The sequence below is a fragment of the Eleutherodactylus coqui genome, chromosome 9 (genome assembly GCF_035609145.1).
Source record: "Eleutherodactylus coqui strain aEleCoq1 chromosome 9, aEleCoq1.hap1, whole genome shotgun sequence".
Taxonomy (NCBI): domain Eukaryota; kingdom Metazoa; phylum Chordata; class Amphibia; order Anura; family Eleutherodactylidae; genus Eleutherodactylus; species Eleutherodactylus coqui.
The window spans coordinates 82,261,505-82,282,528 of record NC_089845.1 but is presented as its reverse complement, the minus strand read 5'-3'; the positions used below and the strand labels follow the sequence as shown (position 1 = coordinate 82,282,528).

General features: G+C 43.8%; 1 protein-coding gene across 3 annotated transcripts in view; it reads left to right on the top strand.

The window, feature by feature from the left end:
• Positions 1-19,640, top strand: part of RBBP8 (RB binding protein 8, endonuclease) — a 58,461-nt gene extending 38,821 nt beyond the window's left edge. For all 3 annotated transcript variants that reach the window (XM_066579627.1, XM_066579629.1, XM_066579630.1), the window contains exons 13-19: positions 3,173-3,258; positions 3,335-3,440; positions 3,548-3,712; positions 6,449-6,521; positions 7,769-7,865; positions 14,945-15,086; positions 18,751-19,640. In XM_066579627.1, the coding sequence (XP_066435724.1) occupies positions 3,173-3,258; positions 3,335-3,440; positions 3,548-3,712; positions 6,449-6,521; positions 7,769-7,865; positions 14,945-15,086; positions 18,751-18,848 (767 nt within the window). In that variant the 3' untranslated portion in view covers positions 18,849-19,640. The remainder of the gene's footprint in view (positions 1-3,172; positions 3,259-3,334; positions 3,441-3,547; positions 3,713-6,448; positions 6,522-7,768; positions 7,866-14,944; positions 15,087-18,750) is intronic.
• Positions 19,641-21,024: the final 1,384 nt, after the last annotated feature.

Below are 21,024 nucleotides of genomic sequence, written 5' to 3'. Positions count from 1 at the left end.
AAGCAAAAAAAAAAAATCACTATAGCTAATTTTTTTTTTTTTTTTTTTTTTTTAACGCGAAAAATCCAATTTTGAGAAGTTGGAAAGAGTCCTGACGCCTGCCGAGTTCACCAGAAGTATGGACTGGGTCATTCTTTTGCAGTATAGTAAATTTCATAGAAGGGATAACCTTTTGAATTTAGACATATTGGCCTAACTGTTGGGAAACTGCAAATACAATTTGATGTGGGTGGTGTTGGCAAGATTTTGGATTTTTTAACGAAAAAAATGAGAGAGAGAAACCGCCAAGTTTTAATTTATAACTTGCATCGAAAAAATATTTTACAGCAAACAAATAGCTAGCACTGTAACAAAATATGGGAAGCGGTACGTGGGAAAAATATAGCTTTAGCAGTGTCCCATGATGGATCTGCGTCTGACGGATATCGTGTTATGCTGAGGACGTGTTTGATAGGGTTGAATGAAAGTGTAATTCCTATGACCCCGCTTGTTCTGTTCATACTCCTCTTCAGCTGTAAACGCAGTCACAGTATTTTAGCATTTACACTAAAGAGAAAACACAAAGGGCCCATTGCTTCCATGATCTGACAAGGCATGACATCTAAGCCATGCACCACCAGCTCTTCAGCCTTCAAGGTGTGAGAGGCTGATCGCACAACGGATACGCAGTTCCTTATAGTTGTCCGTGAAAGCCTGCAACCACAAACTAAGGTTTTCCTGAAGCCTCATAATCTGCCTCAAAAACACAGCTGAGCTGCTGTATGGCCTTGTTTTTTCCTTCTGTACACTGCTTTAACAATCTGCACCATAATCAATATGCATAGATTCCCATTAAATGTATGTGCTGATCATCTGCTGTATACATACAGGAGCTGAGCCTGCCCCGTGTGCCTCCGATGCTGTAGTTAATAACGACTGCGACATGTAAGGGGTTTGACAGGAGCTGGCACTCCCACAATGCAATGATAGGATGCGGATGGCTTGTCATTGTCATAGCCGCTTAGTACTCCTTTGGCCAGGCTCATGCGGCCGTATGCGTAAAACTCTGTGATAGTCACGCAGGGTTTTACTGCTGTGGAGCTGGCCTCTGGCAGCGATCTTGTACGTGTGACAGCATATATCGCAGTTTTCCCTTTTTCTTTTGTTAAATTTCTCGCGCTGTCACCATGTCCGGTATATATGCTGCCCATATACAATTACATTGTGAGATTAATTATGTGCCCATACAAAATAATGGTCTCTCTCCTGCGTAATACACGGCAAGAAAAAACATGCGTTCTTTTTTTATTTTTTTTTTACACTCATTATGTAATGCTTACATGCAAATGTGAGCAAAACAGCGTATGGCGGTGTATTTATTTACCTGCTAATTACCTCATATCACAAGAGGAAAATGTTGAAAGGCACAATGCACTGAAAAGGCATATTTAGACACAACGATTATCGCTCAGAATTCGCTCAAAAGCCGTATTTTGAGCGATAATAGTTGTGTGTAACTGTACTGACATTGTGCAGTTTTCGTTACTATTGTTTCAGCTGTATCCTGCTCTGTGATAACGGGCTGGGTATAAAGAGCGGTCCAGCTCTGTTTTCCATAACAGGCAAGGGAGCGCTCGGCTGTATAACAGCCGGGTGCTCCGTGCAGAAGACAAGCGGGGACACCCCGCTTGTCTTCTACATCATCCCCTCCGAGCACCTAGCTGTATGACACCCAGGCGCTTGGAGCGGAGAACAGCTGTATGCAGGTGTCCCCGCTTGTCTCCTGCATCCTCTGCTCTGAGCGCTCGGCTGTATATCTGGATGCAGAAGACAAGCGGGGACACCCGCTTGATCGATCATCTTGCGCTGTAAATGACACCGATGATCGCTCAAGTCGCTTGAGCGACCTCTTTTGAGCGATTATCTTTGTGTCTAAATGGGGTATAAGACTGAAGTACTGCTGTGTGTTAGGCATGTAATTGCATGGTAAAGTCCCTTAGTGGGACAAAAAAAAAAACCCAAAAAATTATTAAAAGCTGGAAAATAACATATCTTATTTATTACAAGAAAAATAAACTGGATTTTTATGGATGCCGCAAAACTAATCACGACTGTTTAAAAAAAAAAACCAAACGTATGTGGTGTTACTTATCCCACGTGGTAGGTGCTATGTGAAAAAATTTAAAGGAAAAAAACCCAAAGGATTGTTTTTGGTCACTTCACCTCCCCAAAAAAATTGAACTGAAAGTGATGAAAAAGTTTTATATACCCAAAATAGTTCCAATAAAAACTATAACTTGTCACACAAAAACAAATGCCTCACAGCTCCATCGGTGTGAAAAATAAGGTTTGAATCTTAGAATATGGCAATGGAGAAGAGTTCTTTTTTTTTTTTTTTTACAGTATTTTAGAAAATAAATAAACTTCATATCGCCATTATTGTACTAATCTGCAGAATAAAGAGCGCATAAATAAATAATGGTATTAAAAAATATAACTCGTCTGCCAAAAGACAAGCTGTGATATAGGTATTGACGAAACACTATATAGAGAGTTGGAGGTGATGGGGGAAATAGAAGCCGCCCGCAAAACTGTCTGTGGAGGGAAAGGGTTCAAGCACAGAGGTCTGTGATTGGCTGCAGCAGAGGCATCCTGCAAACAGATTGATTGTAGCCTATCAACACAGCGTCACAGCAGAGAACAGATCCATGGCAGGGAGAGGGGAGTATAGGATGTGTTATTTTTAGGGTCGGGAGAGTATTGTTTATCCTTAAGGAGAGCGTCTAGGTGGTGAGTGAGGAGGCTTATGAGGCCACCCATGCTCCTCTGGGAAATATGCAAATAGGGAAGATAGGAAAAACCTCTGCAGCGCCACCTATTGGAAGGCAGCATTCCTGCAAGTCAATGTCAGACTTTAGACAAGCCTTATGGCAATGACTGGGAATTGAAAACCAAGCTAGAATACCATACACAGTCAGTTGTTTCGGGGGGGGTTTGCCCCTCATCAGTGTGCAGTAGGATTCTGTCTTAGGCATGGGAAGCATGAGTTAAAGAAAATAACTTGAAAAGCCACTTTAATGTACAGTAACGTTTGTCTGTCTAATGTTAATTTTGCTACTTGAAATCTTAATGGTTATTGCAATCCCTGCAAAGAGATAAAAATAATTGCAGTAATGTGTTTACATTAAAACAGCTTCTGTAGAGAGTGTGCAATGGAGCATTGACCCAGGAGCGGACCTTTCTCAGTATAAATTGGACAACACCATTGTAGATGACAAGGTAAGAGGAACAAAAATGTAGGTTAAGGGATAAATACTATTCAGAATAATAGGAATAATGTGCTGTCTCTGACAAGGATGGATGCCACGTCAATCCGGAGTTTGAAGATATGGATTACACCTATGTCAGTGAAAGTATGCTGTTGAAGATGAAAAATGCAGAGAACACAGATGACCGCCCACGTAAGTCATTCCCTTCTGTGGATGTCTGTTGTTGGGGGTCCTTTGTGCCGTAGTACTGATAAATATCTGACACGAGCTGATGAGTTTGGTAATGTGTTTTCTTGCAGATGAGGAGAATAAAGGACATGACAGTTTTGCAGAAATGTTTGACAAGACGGAATGTGATGCATACGTGTCATATGTCCAAGAACAAAGCCCTTCCCAGAGGTTGGACTTTGAGGAAGAACCTGGTGGACCTGCACACCCCAAGAAAGGGTCTACAAAAGAAAGAGGTCAGAGATTCTCCAGGACGCTGCTGCTTCTGATTGAAGCAGTGATTGCAGCAGATCCAATAACTATTTTGCAACTTTTAGGCCACCTGGAAACAGCTGGGTCAGATCCCGCTGCGGTCCCGTGCCCTGCAGAGGCCTGCGGCTTACCCGCTACCGGCGTCTTCTCTCTGCGCTGTGTGCCAGCCAACGCATACGCAGAGAGAAGCTGGCCTGTCATCGCTGACATTTCTTTGCAGGCCTTTGCGAGACCAGCACAGAAATAGAACATGCCGCGATTTGTTTTCCGCGTGTGATTTCACGCTGACAAATCGCGGCTGTCTGCCTAGGATTGCGTTTTCTAATGCAATCCTATGGCGGCGGCCATGGGCGGAAATTCTGCGGGAAATGCAGGGGGCTTTACAGTGAAGCTTCAGTAATTGCAAATTTAGTGTAGGGTCACAGGGTTATGGTTTTCTTACATTAGTAAAAGGCTATGTACTATGTGATAGTACAGTTGTGTGTATATATAATTATGATTGGCCATACACTATAGTAAATACTTCTAATTTGTTTTTAAAATATAAAAAGATATATTTGGAAATCCTAGTTCCATTTTTGTTCATATAGTTCATTATTCCAGTTGTAAGGAAAGGAAGACTATAGCCCACCTGAGCTCCCTTGATAAAGCCTTGTGGTGAGACCTGTTAGGAGGGCATGTATTACATGTTTTTTAGATTAGGTTTAGGGATGGCTTTACTATGCAACATGTTTATAGATAGCTCGGCATTTAGGCAGTCTCTTTGCGGTTTGGCAGAGACCTCTCTGACAATGCCAGCCCGTCACAACTTGGATTTATGCACAAGCAGCATAGCAGTTTACTGGATAACATAGCACAGCATAGTAGCTCACATGCTATGTGGATATACAGACCTTTCCAGCTTCAGTCACAATTATGATCAAAGCACAATCGGCATAGCCGTTTATTGGAAGCTTATATTTTGGCTGCTTTTTATAGCACCTCTATGAAATGCCACCCTGTGCACCCCAGTGTTGGCTGCCTGCAGTCGTGTCGTTTTCCCCAACACTGTATGCTGTGTGACTATATTAGTAGCTAAAAATTACTGCCCTTACAACCCGCCTAGCTAATAAACATAGTTCCTTTATGGACCTAGTCAAGATCCTGTTCAGCCTCTTATTCCTTTATTTTAAAGTCTTTGTCTTTCTTTATACATTTTTATTCTGTTTTTTTGCCTTTGGAAATTGCCTTTGAGGCAGTTCATTACTCAACTTTACATATTTTTATGAAGCCTAAGGCCTCATGTCCACAGCATGTGCGGATTTCCGCAGCAAAAGACCTGCATGTCAGTGCGGAAATTATATTTAAATGCTTGCTGTCGATTGCGGATGCAATTAACCCCCCCTGCGCGGATGCACTGCTATCATTTGCGCTGAAAAAATAAATCACAAGCCCGAAGTGCCTGCCTTCCCCCTGCTCCCCACTTCCCTGCTTGGTCTCCAAGCAATCAGAGGTATCTGCCTACAAATTTGCAATGCATCCGCAATTGAATTGCAGATGCATTGCGGAACGCTCGCTTCTATGGAGCCTATCCGCGCTGAATCCACGGTAAAATGGAGCGTACTGTGATTTCTTTTCCATTCGCAGATAAAATTTGCAGGTGTTAATTGAAGTGCGGATGCCCCATGCTTCCCTATGGGCGGCTTGAACTGCGGATCATCGGCAATTCAAATCCGCCCGTCGACATTGGGCCTAAGGGCAGGCTCACACGAGCGTATTGCATGTATAATGCAGTGTTTTACTGCTGCGTGAGTTAGCATTTTGCTGCATATGGCAGCGATTTTGGACTACGCATGACAGTGTATCTCATTCACGCTATCATGTGCAGTCTTCCTGTATCTTATTTATTTATTTTTTTTATTTCCTGCTCTGTTGCTTAGTGATAGTGCGTATAAACAAAACACATACGCAATGTAATTGCCTGTGTACAGCATTTATTACGCTCCCATGTAGAATAGGGCTCTATTGTGCATAATACACGGGAAAATTGAACATGCTGCGTTCTTTTCTACACGCATATTATACGATGCAATGTATATACCCAAGTGTGACTAGATCAATATACTCTCATTGAATCCATTCACCATGTATTATGCACGCATACATCACATGCGTAATTAAATATTAGGCTTGAGTGAGCTTGCCCTAAGGCCAGGCTCACACAAGTGTAGTTGAATTGCATAATACGCTGTGAATGGCTTCAATGAAAGTACATTGATTATCATATACTTGCATATGTTTGTGTATATTACATGCGTAAAAGCACGCAGCATGTTCTATTTTACCCGCGTACAGCCTTTCTGTTTTCTACGACTATGTTCAGGACGTAGGGTGTTTTGCATGCTTGTTGCTAGGAAAGAGGAGAAGAAAGTCAAAAAACAAAAGAGGAGACCAGGAAGCTGTCAGTGCATGACAGCGTACGTTAAAAGGGAAAAAAAAAAAAACTACTCTTGCACAGGCAAAAACGTGACAATACGCAGTTCCCTGTGCTGGCATTTTTGTTTTTTTTTGTTTTTTTTAAGCATATTACAGTACGGTCATGTGAGCCCGGCCTAACCTCTCGAGTATCTTGTGTGGAGAAATTCTTTCACATTGGTATCGAACTTTTGCATCAATAAACTGTTCCCCCTAATCATACACTATCAGTTTGCTTACATTGCTTTTTTTTTTTTTTTGCTTAGGGGACCAAGGCAAAGCAGAAGCCTATCAGAAGCAAAAGGCATATATAGAGCCCTATGTACAGGATGCTGAAAGGTAAATTTATAGATACGGACATAAACAATGGTAATTTAAGAGTCAAATGTTGTCTTTGTTGCTTTCTATAGGTGCAGCAAAAAACATGACCGCAATATGAGTTCTATTGCTGAGGTCATTTATATAAAAAAACATATCAGAAATGAGATGCACATAGCATAAAACATTGAAATATATGACACCCCTTCATGCATGTAATGCCTCAGGTTACCAGACCATTACTTTATTCTCATACTAACATGTTACCATTTACTTATGTTCACTCTCAGCACAGATTTGTGTGAGGCTTTTGGCCATTCAGCAACCGAAGGACAAACTATTTGTTCTTTGTTCAATTTATGTAGGTATAAAAATCAAACAACGATTGACTCATGTAAACAGGTAGTTGTTCATTTATAACAGACTGCCTGTTTACTGTGGATGCAGGCTGGTGGCCGGCCAAGAAGGACCCTAGGGCCGGCTGCACAGCGGAAGATAGCGTGACGGACAGCTTCTATTGACTGCAATGGAAGCCGTCTGCGCGTACACCCGCGGCAAATAGAGCATGCCGCGGGTGAGGTTGAGTGAATTCACGGTGCTGAATTCAATAGAACCTAATAGCTGCGGGCAAGGCAGCGGATTTCTGCCGCGAATTACGCAGCCGAAATCCGTCCGTGGGAAGGAGCCCTGACTTTTCTAGCTACTTCATTGTGTCTGGAAATTTAAAAGCACTTTCTCTAGATGGTCTCCTGGAACAACATGTGATGTTTGATGTGTAAATGATAACTTCTAAAATACAATGGGATTAATATTAATTCCAGCAAGACCATTGTATGTTGAAAGTCCTTAAAGCCCATTTAGACACGATTATCGCTCAAAAGATGTCTTTTGAGCGATAATTGTTGTGTGCATTTACAGCGCAAGGTGATCGCTCAAACATTGAGCGATCACCTTGCTCCGAGCGGGGGATGCAGAAGACAAGCGGGCCGCTTGTCTTATGCATCCAGCTGTTCTCTGCTGTAGAGGACAGGAGGTTCTTCAGGGTTCTCTATAGAACACAGTGTACAGGAAAAATAACATGAAGCCGCCCACAGCTAGTGTCCATAAAAGCCTTATCATATAGGAAAACAGATCAGAGCGTTCATGTATGCCCATTTATGTAAAAAGATGAAGCGTTCTCCCAACTAAAAACAAAAAAGAACAATCCGTACAAACCTGCTCTGAGTCTATATGTTCTCTTATGCTTTCTTTTGTCTATTTTTAAATAGGAAAAAATCTGTAGTGGATTTTCCTCATATTGAGGTTGTGCGAAACAAGGAAGAAAGGAGGAAATTACTAGGGCACACTTGTAAGGAATGTGAATTGGTAAGTTTAATAGACTGCTTTTGTGCAGTGTTCAGGCATATTGCTTCTGACTGTTCTGACAGTGTTTACAAAGATAACTTTAATTAACCCCTTAGTGACCACCCCATAGTGTATTTACGCCCTGGTTTAGTGGGCTTTAATCCCCAGGGATGTAAAAACATGCTTGCTCTGGGGATTACAGCCACATGGGCTGTGGAATGATAACCTGCTGAGGTAGTTTAAAATCTTCCTGCTCCTGACTACCAAATGTAGCAAAGAGCCTGGAGATCTCACGGGAGGCTGAGATACGTGGTTCTTGGTTTTAAAAAAAATAGGTAAAGTTTCGCCTCCCGTCACGGATCCGAACTGTGAGGGAAGGTGAAATTACTTACCTAATGCCTCCGCCGGTCTCCGGTCACGCGAGCGCCATTATCCAATGGATAATGGCGATCATGTAAAAGTTAAAAAAACTGTTGAAGTGTAATGCTCTTTTCAGTTTGGGCCCTGTTGTGCATAAGATTAGGGCCACAATTGGTATGTTTCTGAACACATGACAAACAGGAGAGATCCCTTTTTGGGTGAAAGTCTTCATTCATATGAGTGCTGTACAAAAAAGTGGTGTTTTTTTTAAATTACACAATTGCCAAAAACCGAAAATCTGTACTTTTTTCCTTTTTTTTTTTTTTTTTAGATTCATTCAAAAATTTGTTACATTTGTACATCTCCTAATTGCTTTAAAAAAAAAAACTGGCGTTTTTCCAATGTGCTTCCAGAATAAAGTAGAGATGTAAATATAGATCTCATCAAAAATTTGTACAGTAAGTTTGCACATATTTGAGATATTGCAGTTGAAAATGTGAAAAAAGTAGCCTTTTTTTTTCAAAATTTTCCCAATTTTTTGCTTTTTTAATGTACACACAAATTCTATCAGTCTATTTTTTCCGCCTAAATGAAGCACAATATGTGGTGAAAAAACAATGTCAGAATCCCTGGGATATGCAAAACCTTTACGGTGGTGTTCTATGTTCAAGTGACACATGTCAGATTTCCAAAATTTGGCCTGGTCCTTAAGGTGCAAACAGGCATGGACACTAGTCAGAATTAAAAATTGTGGATATTGACAGTGGTGGGCCAGACTGGCATTATATTTCTGCACAAAAGGTAGAATAAGGGCGCTTTCACTACAGTTTTTTTATGTTCAGTTTTTTGTGAGCCAAAACCAGGAGTGGGTCCAAAATACGGAAGACATGCAAATCTTTCCATTGTACTTTCTCCACTCCTGAACAAAAAACTGAACATAAAAACTCGTGCGAAAGCGCCCTAAGGGTCCATTTTAAATCTTTGTTGAAGGTTTTGATTGGAGCCTCCGGCGCAGAACTGGCAGAGAATCCAGCGCTATGCAGTGTTATTTCGCCCTGTAAAATACTGGTTGAAATGCTGGAAGCCGTATGGACCCCCATTATAGTGAATAGGGTTTGTTCAACGCTTTTTGTCTCTGGCATGTGCCAAAACTGGCGGTTCCAGCATTTGTGGTGGTCCGCTCCAAGGACAGAGCTGAAAAACTGAAATCAGACGGACCCCAGGGTGCAGATGTGAACGGGCCCTAAAGAGATCATTAAAATGTTGAGTTCTGCAAGGAGAGGAGGTACAATAGTGCCTCATATGAATGGTGTTGCACAGTGTAATATACATATGCAGAACAGCCTTCGACATCAGAGTGCTGTCCTGCATAGTGTTAGAAACATATGCTATACACATTGTATGCAGTTATACAGTGCTGTTGTATTGCACTGTATTATAGTGATAGATATCATTAGAGAAATTAATCAAGTCTTGTCTTATATAAATGTATGTTTATATCAATATACATATATTTATAGAATTATTACAAATGATCTTCCTGATGTGAAACACTTATAACTCATGAGGATTTTATTAGCAAAGTTTTGAAAAATAAACCTGGGAGGTTATTTCTCGTCCGTATCATTGGGGGATACAGCAAGACTCTGGGTATAGCTTCTGCCACTAGGAGGCGACACGAAGCATAAAAGTGTTAACTCCTCCCACTAGCTATATCCCACCTGCAGGCATTCAGCTAGATCGGTTTTTAGCTTAGTGTCTGCAAGGAGGCAGACGTGTAGTTTAGGTCGTCATAGAAAACTTTGTGGGAATACGGGGAGACAGGGCTTTTCTCTGGCTGCCGCGCCGCTCTCCGTCCTGGCTAGGACATCTGCAGCCTTTTTCCTCTGGAAGAGTACGTTTTGCCGCTGCGCGCCTTGTATTAATGCTAGTGGCATATGTATATGCCCATCCTGTGCCTTGGGTCAATGTGTGTTGAGGCTTGGTGGCTGCGCATCCTCTGGTCCGGCTGGTATATATTTTGCACCGTGCTGCGTATTTTCGCTGTCCGCCACGCATTGTGCAGCCGCCGCGCAAGAAGTCCCAGTTGGGGTCTGCAAGGCGGCCGGTGTTTCATGCGCGTAGGGTCCTATGTGGCTGGAACCTGTGCCACTGCCCTACGCGCCCCCCTGCCCAATCCATTGTGCGCGAATCTGTTTTTGCTGTGATCTGTGGTAACTTCCATACTGGGAAGAGTACTAGGCCTAGGGATTCTCTGGACTCGTCGCCCCTCATATCCGCTCCGCACCGTGTTGAGCCTTGCCTATCGGTAGCTCCCCTGTTGCCCCCCTGCTGATCCCCTGCAGCCAAACGTACCGCAGTGTCAGAGTCCAGGATGCCACGCGGACAGGGGCGGCCAGAGCCACATACTAGGTGCACTCTCGCTACAGTACGAGATTACATCCAGCAGAGGATATCTCGTTTTATGGACAACAGTGTTTAAACCTGATTTCCAGCATTATTGGGGTTTTGCTGAGACTTGTGGTACCCTCCATGTGAAAAAGGTTTTTGCACGGGAATTCAGCTGACATATCGCTCCTCGTCTCCGCTCCGGACCGAGTTGAGCCTTCCCTAACGGCTAGCCCCCTCGTTGCCCCTCCTGCATGTCCCTGCAGGCACCCTAGCGCAGTATCTGTATCCAGGATGACATGCGGACGGGGCAGCCAGAGCCACATACAAAGTGCGCTCTCGCTACAGTACGGGATTATAGCCTCTTACCGATTAATACTGTCAGCATTACTCTGGGCTGGCTGAGACCTGTGGTACCTCCCATATAGGAACACGTCTAGAGACACGCTCCTCATGGCTGCTTCGGGCCAGGTTGAGCCTTGCCTAACGGTAGCTCCCCTGCTGCTAGTCTACCGCAATGTCTGTGTCCAGGATAACCTGGGGCCGGCCAGACCAGCATAGCAAGTGCGCTCTGTGAGATTTCATCCAGCCAGAGAGTCTCTCGGCTTATGAACAACATTGTTCAAAATGGTTGTCAGCATTCCGCTGGGCTTACTGAGACCGCTGGTACCTTCCATTACAGAAAGAGTACTCTGCACAGGAATGTAGTGGATACATCACTCCTCATCCCCGCTCTTGATTCGGTGAGCCTTACCTAAAGGCTAGCTTCCCTATGGTGGCCACCTGCGGTTTCCTTGCAGGCAGCCTGGCATGATCTCCGTTTACAGGATAGGCTGCAGATTGTGGCCGTCCAGAGCCGCATAATATGTGCACTCTCTCCACAATATGGGGTTGATGTCCAGTTGCAGAACGCCTCGTAGTGTGGACAGTCTTTTTCATTCTATGTATAGTGGTAAGTCTGGTGGTCCTCCCTCTGTCAGGGAGCATAGGGGCTGTAGATTATCTACTGGCGCCCCTCCGGTCAGCTCTGACACACTGAACCACTATGGGTCTGATCCCTCTCCACGCGGTTCTGACTCTAAAACGGCATGTACTGCTTTCTAGAATGACGGGACCGCTAGTGCCATCAGCTGTGACTGTAGGTCACTCATGGTGCCTGTAATGCATGAATGAGATCTGTTGGGACGGGATCCTGTGTGGAATCGAATTTAGCGGCATATCGGACTACGAAGTCTCCTATTGTGGATGGCCGACTGTTGCCGTGAGGAATACTCTGTAATTCCGAGTAGACTCCAACTATGCTCCTTCGGCGTTTCTGCATGGATCCTTCCTGCGCAGGTCAATGCGTAAGATTATGGCCCGGCTTAAACCCTGGAAGGTGACTGCTTCGCTTAGCCAAAAAGTTGGGATGTCATGCATCCTGTCAGGTGGATGACCTTGTGTCAGCAGAGAATTATGGGAGTTCCTCAGCAACTATTAGGTAATTTCTATTCCTTCGCGGGACGTATCATATACGGAAGTTAGTATCATACTTCCCATATACACCAGTCTCTTAGCGTGGCTGTCTCTGACATCAATGGACTCTGTCTGTGGAGTTACTGTATGGGGTTAATCTCTGTGGACACTTATTCCATTTTTCAAGGTCCTTTCGTTTGGCGAAGGCCCTCTTCAACCAGTATGGCTGGGAGCCACTGTTAGTGAGTTTTCTGCTCATCACGGGTCTGGTTCAGTTTCGGCCTACGCCTTACACTGTGCAGTCCGAGAGACAAAGTGTTTAAATCAGACGGACCGGAAGTATGCTGCGAACCTCTTCTGCTATATTCCTCCTGCATTGTTGCTTGCAGGAGGCCGTGGAACAGTATACACCTATACTGCCTTCAATCATTAGTGCTAGTCTCTCCCTAATCCTGGTGTTTCCACAGCAGGACCAGCGAGACTCACGTACTTGTGTAATCTTGCCGTGACATCCGCTTTTCTTGTACCTGCTTAGAGTCATGCTATTGCTTTGATATCTTGTAAGCAGCCAACCCTAGTTACTACAAGGCGTCACCTTTTCCAAGGCTGGACTTCATTCAGAAGGTGGATGCTGTGGACATTGTCGTGGTTTCAGTGGGCTGAAACTGCGGTATGTTTGAGCCATGTGTCTCCATCTCCAATTCTCTGGCAGCTGTGGCTCCCACGCATTTGCCTGGAAGGCGGTAAGGCCATTGAACGACGGCCTGTCTGGATGGAAAAGGCTAAAGAACTTCTTGGCGCAGGTGCTTTCACCCTGCAGCTTCTACGACGACCAATGTCACGTGTGGGAGTTGTTGGAATGCACAGCTTCACGGTCATGCCGTGCTGCAGCTCTGCGGACTTGAGTCGGATGGCGGTGCCAGGATTCTGGTACACCACATTCTGACGGTAGTCAGCTGCCTGTGCGACTTTCTCAGGACAGTCGACCCAGGAAGATGTGCGCCTCACCTCGTGAGTCCTGGTGGGACACGATGGTTAAACGCAACGGAGCTTTTTGTTTTTGGCAGTCTAGAATCCATCTGCTTCCTTACTCAGGACGGGACTGTGAAGGCGGTGTTTACAGTCTGCACTTCTGTGAAGGTGGCCGCTCGCCTAGAAGTTCAGCACCGATGCCGCTGATGACACCACAGCTGGTTTCTGGATACTTTTTCATACAGAAGCAGTTACAGCTGAATTTGTTTTGCGCACTGAGGTCACGTGCAGCTTGACTTGGCATCCAGTCTCCCTTCCGAGCAAGAGGTTCTATCAGGCGGACTTGTCCACGGTCGTCTTGTCATCAGGAGAAGGTTCTTATCCACTTGTTGCATATTCCCTCACGGTGGTCTCTGGATCCACTTCAATGAAGGCTTCGGTTGCCCCCTTTATCGATGGTGGCTCATCGCAAGGGACGGCCGGTCACAAGTGGGTTCTGTCTGACTTCGGCAATTACCTTTCAAGTGGCATTCATCAGTTGCCCTAGCGCTCTGCTGGCCCTCCTGACAACACAGGTTGTGTCCTTGGATTTCCGAAGTGGGCTCCTCGCACTAACTCCGCTCTGCAGCAGTACAGGTTTACCAGGCCAAAGACAACATATCATCAGCCTGTTGCTACGGCACATATTACTCGGACAGCGGGTGCCTCGTTGGAAGCTCCTCGTTAGGAGCGCTCTCCCCGTGGTGCATGGGACCGTTACTGAGGTCCTTTTTATACTTCATCTTTGAGAATGCTGGATGTCTAGTCATCCCTCCATGCTGGTCGCAGTTTCACAGCTTATGGCGATTCTTTACACCTGCGGCTTCTTATATTTTCCCGCCCCCTTGGCCGCTTCTCTGGAATGTCCCAAGGTCTTGCTGTGTCCCCCAATGATACGGACGAGAAAACAGGGTTTTTGGTATAACTTACCGTAAAATCACTTTCTCATCACGTTCATTGGGGGACACAGCACCCACCCAGTCTGGTATAGGACTGTAACATAGACTCCTTTTGGTTGAAGCATCCTCGGTGCAGTCACACATGGTGTTGGAATACGTTACAGTTCGTGAGTATTGTTAGTTATTATCTATTACTGTTGTATCCTACTGGCCGCTCCTACTGCTTGCATACAAACTGAGCTAGCATGATGCTGCAGATAGGATATAGCTAGTGGGAGGAGTTAACACTTTTATGCTTAGTGTCGCCTCCTAGTGGCATTAGCTATACCCAAGGTCTTGCTGTGTCCCTCAATGAATGTGACGAGAAAGTGATTTTACGGTAAGTTAAACAAAAAATCCTGTTTTTATGCGTCTGAGTAATTCCAGAGAATCCACAAGGTGCTTTCCCACTCTAAAAAAAAAAAAAGTTGGAGTGTGCAGGTGGCCGGGAAAATAAATTGGAACGCGTTAAAGGTATTTAGAAAACTCAACCCTAATAATTTGGACAATATCCAAGTCTTTGTAATAGGCTGACCTTATTATTTCTGCTTGTCTTCTGCCATTAATCCTCAAATTTTTTTTCCCCTAAAAGTTGTGATGTGGGCTATAACATCACGGGCACCAAAAACCAATTACTGCAATTCTGACATTCTTACATATAAAATAAACCTTTTTTTATCATGCAGAAAATTCACTGTTTCAGCCTAAAAATGTGTTAATATATGTGAACAAAGCCGCTTCTACGAACATTGCAGTTTAACTACTTGGTGATCATTAATGTAAACAAGATTTTAGTGAAGTTTCTTATGGAAAGAGAAGGAAGATTTAGGAAAAAATGTAACCTTCAGCTTTTTTTTTTTTTCTACAGGCTATGTATTATAGAAATGTCAGATGTTTTTGCTAGTGAATCTAAGCAGATTTGTAACTGTTAGTTTGATCTTCCACCAGTACTATGCAGACCTTCCAGAAGAAGAGAGAGGCAAGAAGTTGGCAGCCTGCTCCAGGCACAGATTCCGTTATATCCCACCTAATACTCCAGAGAACTTTTGGGAAGTCGGCTTTCCATCTACCCAGACTTGCAAAGAAAGAGGTAAGAGATTTATTTTTGTCTTTCATCAAATATTAACCCTTATTGATACTTAAAGAGGTTGTCTCGCGAAAGCAAGTGGGGGTATACACTTCTGTATGGCCATATTAATGCACTTTGTAATATACATCGTGCATTAAATATGAGCCATACAGAAGTTATTCTCTTACCTTCCCTGCGCTGGCGTCCCTGTCTCCATGGCTCCGTCTAACTTCAGCGTCTAATCGCCCGATTAGACGCGCTTGCGCTGAAGGGTCTTCTGCCTTCGGCTCGGTCTGGCACGAGCGGCGTTCTGGCTCCGCCCCTTCTACGTGCCATCGCGTAGCTCCGCCCCATCACGTGTGCCGATTCCAGCCAATCAGGAGGCTGGAATCGGCACACGTGACGGGGCAGAGCTACGCGATGACGAGTAGAAGGGGGCGGAGCCAGAACGCCGCTGCTGCCGGACAGACCCAAAGGCAGAAGACCCTTCTGCACAAGCGCGTCTAATTGGGCGGTTAGACGGAGCCATGGAGACGGGGACGCCAGCGCAGGGAAGGTAAGTGAATAACTTCTGTATGGCTCATATTTAATGCACAATGTATATTACAAAGTGCATTAATATGGCCATACAGAAGTGTATACCCCCACTTGCTTTCGCGAGACAACCCCTTTAAGGGTTATTCCCATCTCAGTCAAACATGACTGAGATGGGAATACAACCTGTATACCAGAGTCCCTGTTAGCTGGGAGTGCAGAAAAGGTCAAACGGGTTGTTCTACACTGTTTCTATAACTCCCATAGAAGTAAATGGGAGTTATAGAAACACTGGAGCACAGCAAGCTACTCTGTTTCCATAACTGCCGAGCTGCAGAAACAATGCAACTTGTGCTATCGGTACACCCATGAAAGTTATGGAAACTGTAGAGCAGCCAGTTCGACTGTGTATGTACTGCCGACCACCAGTGGCTATGGAAATAGGACCCCCATTTTGGTAATAGATATGGGACCAAATTTATTCCAAGAATATCCAAAATGGTAATACCCCTTTACCATTTTAGTTTAGAACATTTACCACTAGCTTTAAAGATATTTATAATTTTTCACTCCCCTTATGTGTCATAATAGACGACGGGAGATGCTTTCCCCAGTGCTTCAGTAATGCAATTCTGCTTCCTGTCAAAAACTCAGTCAGGGAAGTAGCCTCTTTTTTGGGGAAGAACTTAATGTCCCATTCAATCCTTGTACGAGTAAAAGTATCAGCCTGACATTTCAAATCCAGTTATGCTCGTGGCATTAGCGCTGCTGCTCTATGTGAACTAGAATATGCACCTGAGAAAGTAAGACACACATGACTAGGGACTGACCATCGCTAATGCCAAATTAAGTTTGCATGTTTAGTTTACTTTGCAACAGCCCAATCTGATAATTTCAAGGGCTTTAAACGAATCCAATCTCGCTGTATAATAAAGGGTTTTGCAGCTTTCTTGTATAATGTGTTTCAATATTGCAGCCGTTCCAGGATTTTTGATTGCTTACAGCAAAATAATCATTGTTTACATTTAAAGGTTGACGTAGCCCTGATTTAGACCCGTTTTGTCACAATGTTTTAGTGCCGGTATGCAAAGTTTTTTTGTTTTTAAAAAAAAAATCTGTGAATATTTTAAAAATGGCAAGTATTAGAAAGCTGTATAACTTTTAGGCCCAATGTCCACAAGATCTGCAAATCAAGCCGCCATATGGAAACATGGGCGTCCACAAATGAAATAAAGCACGCAGATTTGATTTGCGGACTTTTTGGTCTGGAAAACCAATCGAAGCATGCTGCATTTCAGTGTGGCTCCCACACGGATGGCTTCCATTGAAGATGGAATACGTCTAATTCGCGGGAAAGCAGAACTGGAAATTGAAGACCTGGACAGGTAACGCAGTGTCCTCGACCGTGGGTGGCATCGGATTCAGCTCTGGGCTCCTGTATGCGGAATCTGATCCGCTTGTGGACATTGGGCCTTAGTTATATTATGATTAAACCTTATTTATATTACAGAGATCATTTTTTTTCAACAATGTGAGCATCTGTAGATCTTACAATGTCTTATATACAGCAGCAACATTTTAGAACAAGCAGTAGTTCTAGGGTACAGGCCGGCAAATGGAAAATGAAAAAGAAACAGCTCGTTTGTAATATGTTTGCAGGGATGGAGATTGATTGTGGGTGAATGCACACGGGCTGAAATTACGCAGCGAGATTTTCCGCAGAATTTCCACCCGTACCCATTGCCATGGGATTACATTAGTTTATGCAATCCTATGCAGACGGCTGCGATTTAACCGCCTGGAAACTCATGCAGTAAACAAATTGCGGCATGTCCTATTTCTGTGTGAGCCTTGCAGAGGCCTGCACAGAAACGTCATAGCTAACGCGCCGGATCTGCTTTGTGCATGTTCCGGCTGGGCGGCAGCTGGCGCAGAGCGGAGGAGGTGAGCTGCGGGTCACTGCTGGGGCACGGGTTGCATGCCGCTGCTAGAATTCTCGCAGCCAAATCTGGCTCAGCCGTCTGCTTGAGCCCTTATAGAAATGGCCTCTTCGTATCTGCGGGAAACTCATTTTAATACTTAAGCTGGCAATAAACATATATATTTTATAGTTAAAGGGGTTGTTTCGCTGCAAAATCAGATTTTTTTTTTCTTCCACTGTTGACCTGCAAAACAAAGAGGTTATAATAAACAGCATGACCTTTTTTAAGTTTGTTTCACTTACCTGCATCATACTTCACCTTGAAAATACCTCAGGGAGATTTATTCCAAGATGGCGCCGCAGTTCTCTACCCATGATGCACCGCGGTATCTTCTCTCCTCGGCGTGCGCGCTATCCAGGGCCTGCTTCTTATCCTCGCCGCGGCAGTCCAGGAAGTGATTCCCTTGTGCGGTCACGGCACAAATAATGTCTGCGCATACGTGGAAATGCTGAATCACAATCACAGCCCTAATGCGGCTACTGCGCATGCGCAAACTCTTTAAGGCTCGTTCACGGACCTAGAATATCTTCTGCGCATGCCCGACGAGTGGAGAAGCCGGTAGCGAGCAATTGTTGGATCCAAGGACAACGGAATCATCAACACAGGGGAGGCACCCCTGTAGGTAAGTATGTAACTTCTGTATGGCTAATTTACAATGCACAAAGTATATTACAAAGTGCATTAATATGGCCATACAGAAGTGATAACATTCATTTGTCACAACGGGACAGAGAAGTGGTTTGTCTATTGTACTGAAATCAATTGTGTTGCGACCCGATCTTGGGTTTTCCGTGTCTTTTTAATATTGACAACCTGTTTTTTTATGATAAACTGATTCAAGAGAACATAGCTTTCGGGCGCTTCATTGTATACCATGCACAGTGTGGTGTGTTTTGCAGTAACTGTGCCTGGTACTGCAGCTAAGTCCAGTTTACTTGAATGGGACTGAGGTGAAGTTATCTGTAATGCTTGGCACAGTCCATTCAAAGTGTATGCTACTGTACTTGGTAATCAATGAAGACGCTGCAGAACTTGACCATTGATCTTAAATCGATTGCCTATTCTAAGTTTAGGCCAACAATATTAAAGGCCCGTTAAACCCTTTAATGTGGACCGGCAATTTTGTCAAGGAGATAAATTAACGACTGTGATTTGGTTTCCTCCTAAAGGTTACATAAAAGAGCAGATGTCCCCTTGTCAGAGACCACGGAGAAGACAACCATACAATGCAATGTTTTCGCCAAAAGGCAAGGAACAGAAGACTTAATGTCCATTTTGCTTTCTTAGTCTGTGGCTGTACATTAAAAGACATTTTTGATGCTGGCGTGTTTTGCTGCTTCCAGTGCTGCAAAAACCACTATGTCCAGGTGATGCTTTAGGTCTACAGGAAAACCCGAAACCCATACAGTCACCGCAGATTGTGTTTTTTCTCACTTGTGCTGCATTTTTTTGCGTCCATAGCGTTTTTCAAAATTGCAGCATGTTTCTGGGTCTGGCTTTTTTTTTTGCATTTTAGCATAGATGGAGTTTTTTTTACCTCCTAAGGGGGGGGGGGAAATATCTAAAATTGCTGGCATTATCAAACAAAATACATGGAATTTTCTGTTTTTCATTTTTCCAACCTAAAACAAGCCAGAAAAAAACACGTTCTGAAGGAAAACTTGAGTGGGTTTTGTTTTGACTGTGTGCAGGCAGGCGATTAATGCTTGCATCTTAGTGCTTCATGTGTTTGTATGATCTTTAGACCTATATGCCTATGTAGCTGTAAAGCCTGGAAGCTGTGTATGCTGCCCTGCATTGAAGTCAGCTATCTTATGTCAGCCGATTTCCTGCTAAACCCACTTGTTTGGTGGTGAGAAGAATATACATTTTTATTGCATCATTTAAAAATCTGCAAAATATTTAATATGTATATTTTTACTTTTATAAATATGGATGTTTGTGTTTCAGCACCTTTTGATGAGTAGGGTGCTTTGTTTGCACTGGAAGAAATAAGGCATAGAGCTATACTACAACTGATCTGTAATAATAAAAAAAGGGATTTATATTGTGGGGTTTTGTTTTTTTTTCTTACCACTTTGGCATGTGAATGTTGAATGCCTCGTTAATGGGATGTTTCCTAATTAGAATCAGATTTTTTTCTATATTTTTACTGTATATGCTTTGTTTTATTTTTTTGTTGATCATAGGGGCAGCCGTCTTACTTGAGCTGCTACTCTGTTCTGTTCAGCAGTTTAGAGACATGTTTTACAAAAGCCACATGAACCATAGCGAACACTAATCTGGAGATGACTCATTGACTTCTCTCTGAGGCTGCATTAACACTGGTGAGTGCAATAGCTATCAGAAAAACTTAGATCGATATCGCACTCACCACCGAACATGCATGAAAATTGCATGTTTCAATAGTGAAAGTTAGAAATTGCATCGCAGTCTCATGAAACTCGCATGTATATGCAAGTGTGATGCAACTTATTTTTTAACTCTTACATAGGAGTAATGGGTGAGTTTTCTGAGGACTCGTAGAAAAATTGCATATGTAAATGTATCTATTACAAATAACTTGCATGGAAATACGACCCTTTTTGTGCGTCTTGCAACACTTAAAATTTGCGTAAGAATATTGTCTGTCAGTGTTTCTCAACTCCAGTCCTCAGGACCCCCCAACAGGTCATGTTTTCAGGATCTCCTATAGTAAGAACACCTGTGGCAATGTCTGAGGCGCTGACAATAATTACATCACCTGTGCAATACTGAGGAAATCCTGAAAACCTGACCTGTTGGGGGGTCCCGAGGACTGGAGTTGAGAAACACTGGTCTATGTGAATACAGCCTCAGTCTTTCTGAAGCTTAAAGAGTGATGGGAGTCAAAATTCTCCAAGGTCTGTGAAGACAAACTTATATTTATTGCAAGGAAGAGTACAGTGATACATATGTCTCCGTGTTGAAGCTGGTCTTCGGGGTCACTTCTGATGCACTGAAAATTTTCATACATCACATATGCAATACTAACCCCTTAATGCTATAGGACGTACTGTTACATCCTACATTGTTTGGATATGTATGAAGGGTGATCGCAGGGTGATCTCCCTCCATACAATGCAGGTGCCGGCAGTTTCTTACAGCTGACGCCCACCGGCAACTGCTTCAATAAGCCACACTGCTCATCTGAGCTGTTAACCCTTTAAATCCGCCGGCCATTTTTCAGGTGTCCTATATGGCCCCCGCGATGAAATTGCAGGGAGCTGTATGGGTGACATGACAGCTGGGGGCCTTCTGAACCGCCCCAGGGCTGTTATGGTACAATGCCTATCAAGTCATCCCCATGGGGTGGCTTGGTGGAATGCCTGCCCAATCGTAGTATGATGTAATGCTACAGCATTACATTATACTGCAGGTGCGATCAAAGCATCGCAAGTTGTTGTCGCCTCTGCAGACTAGGA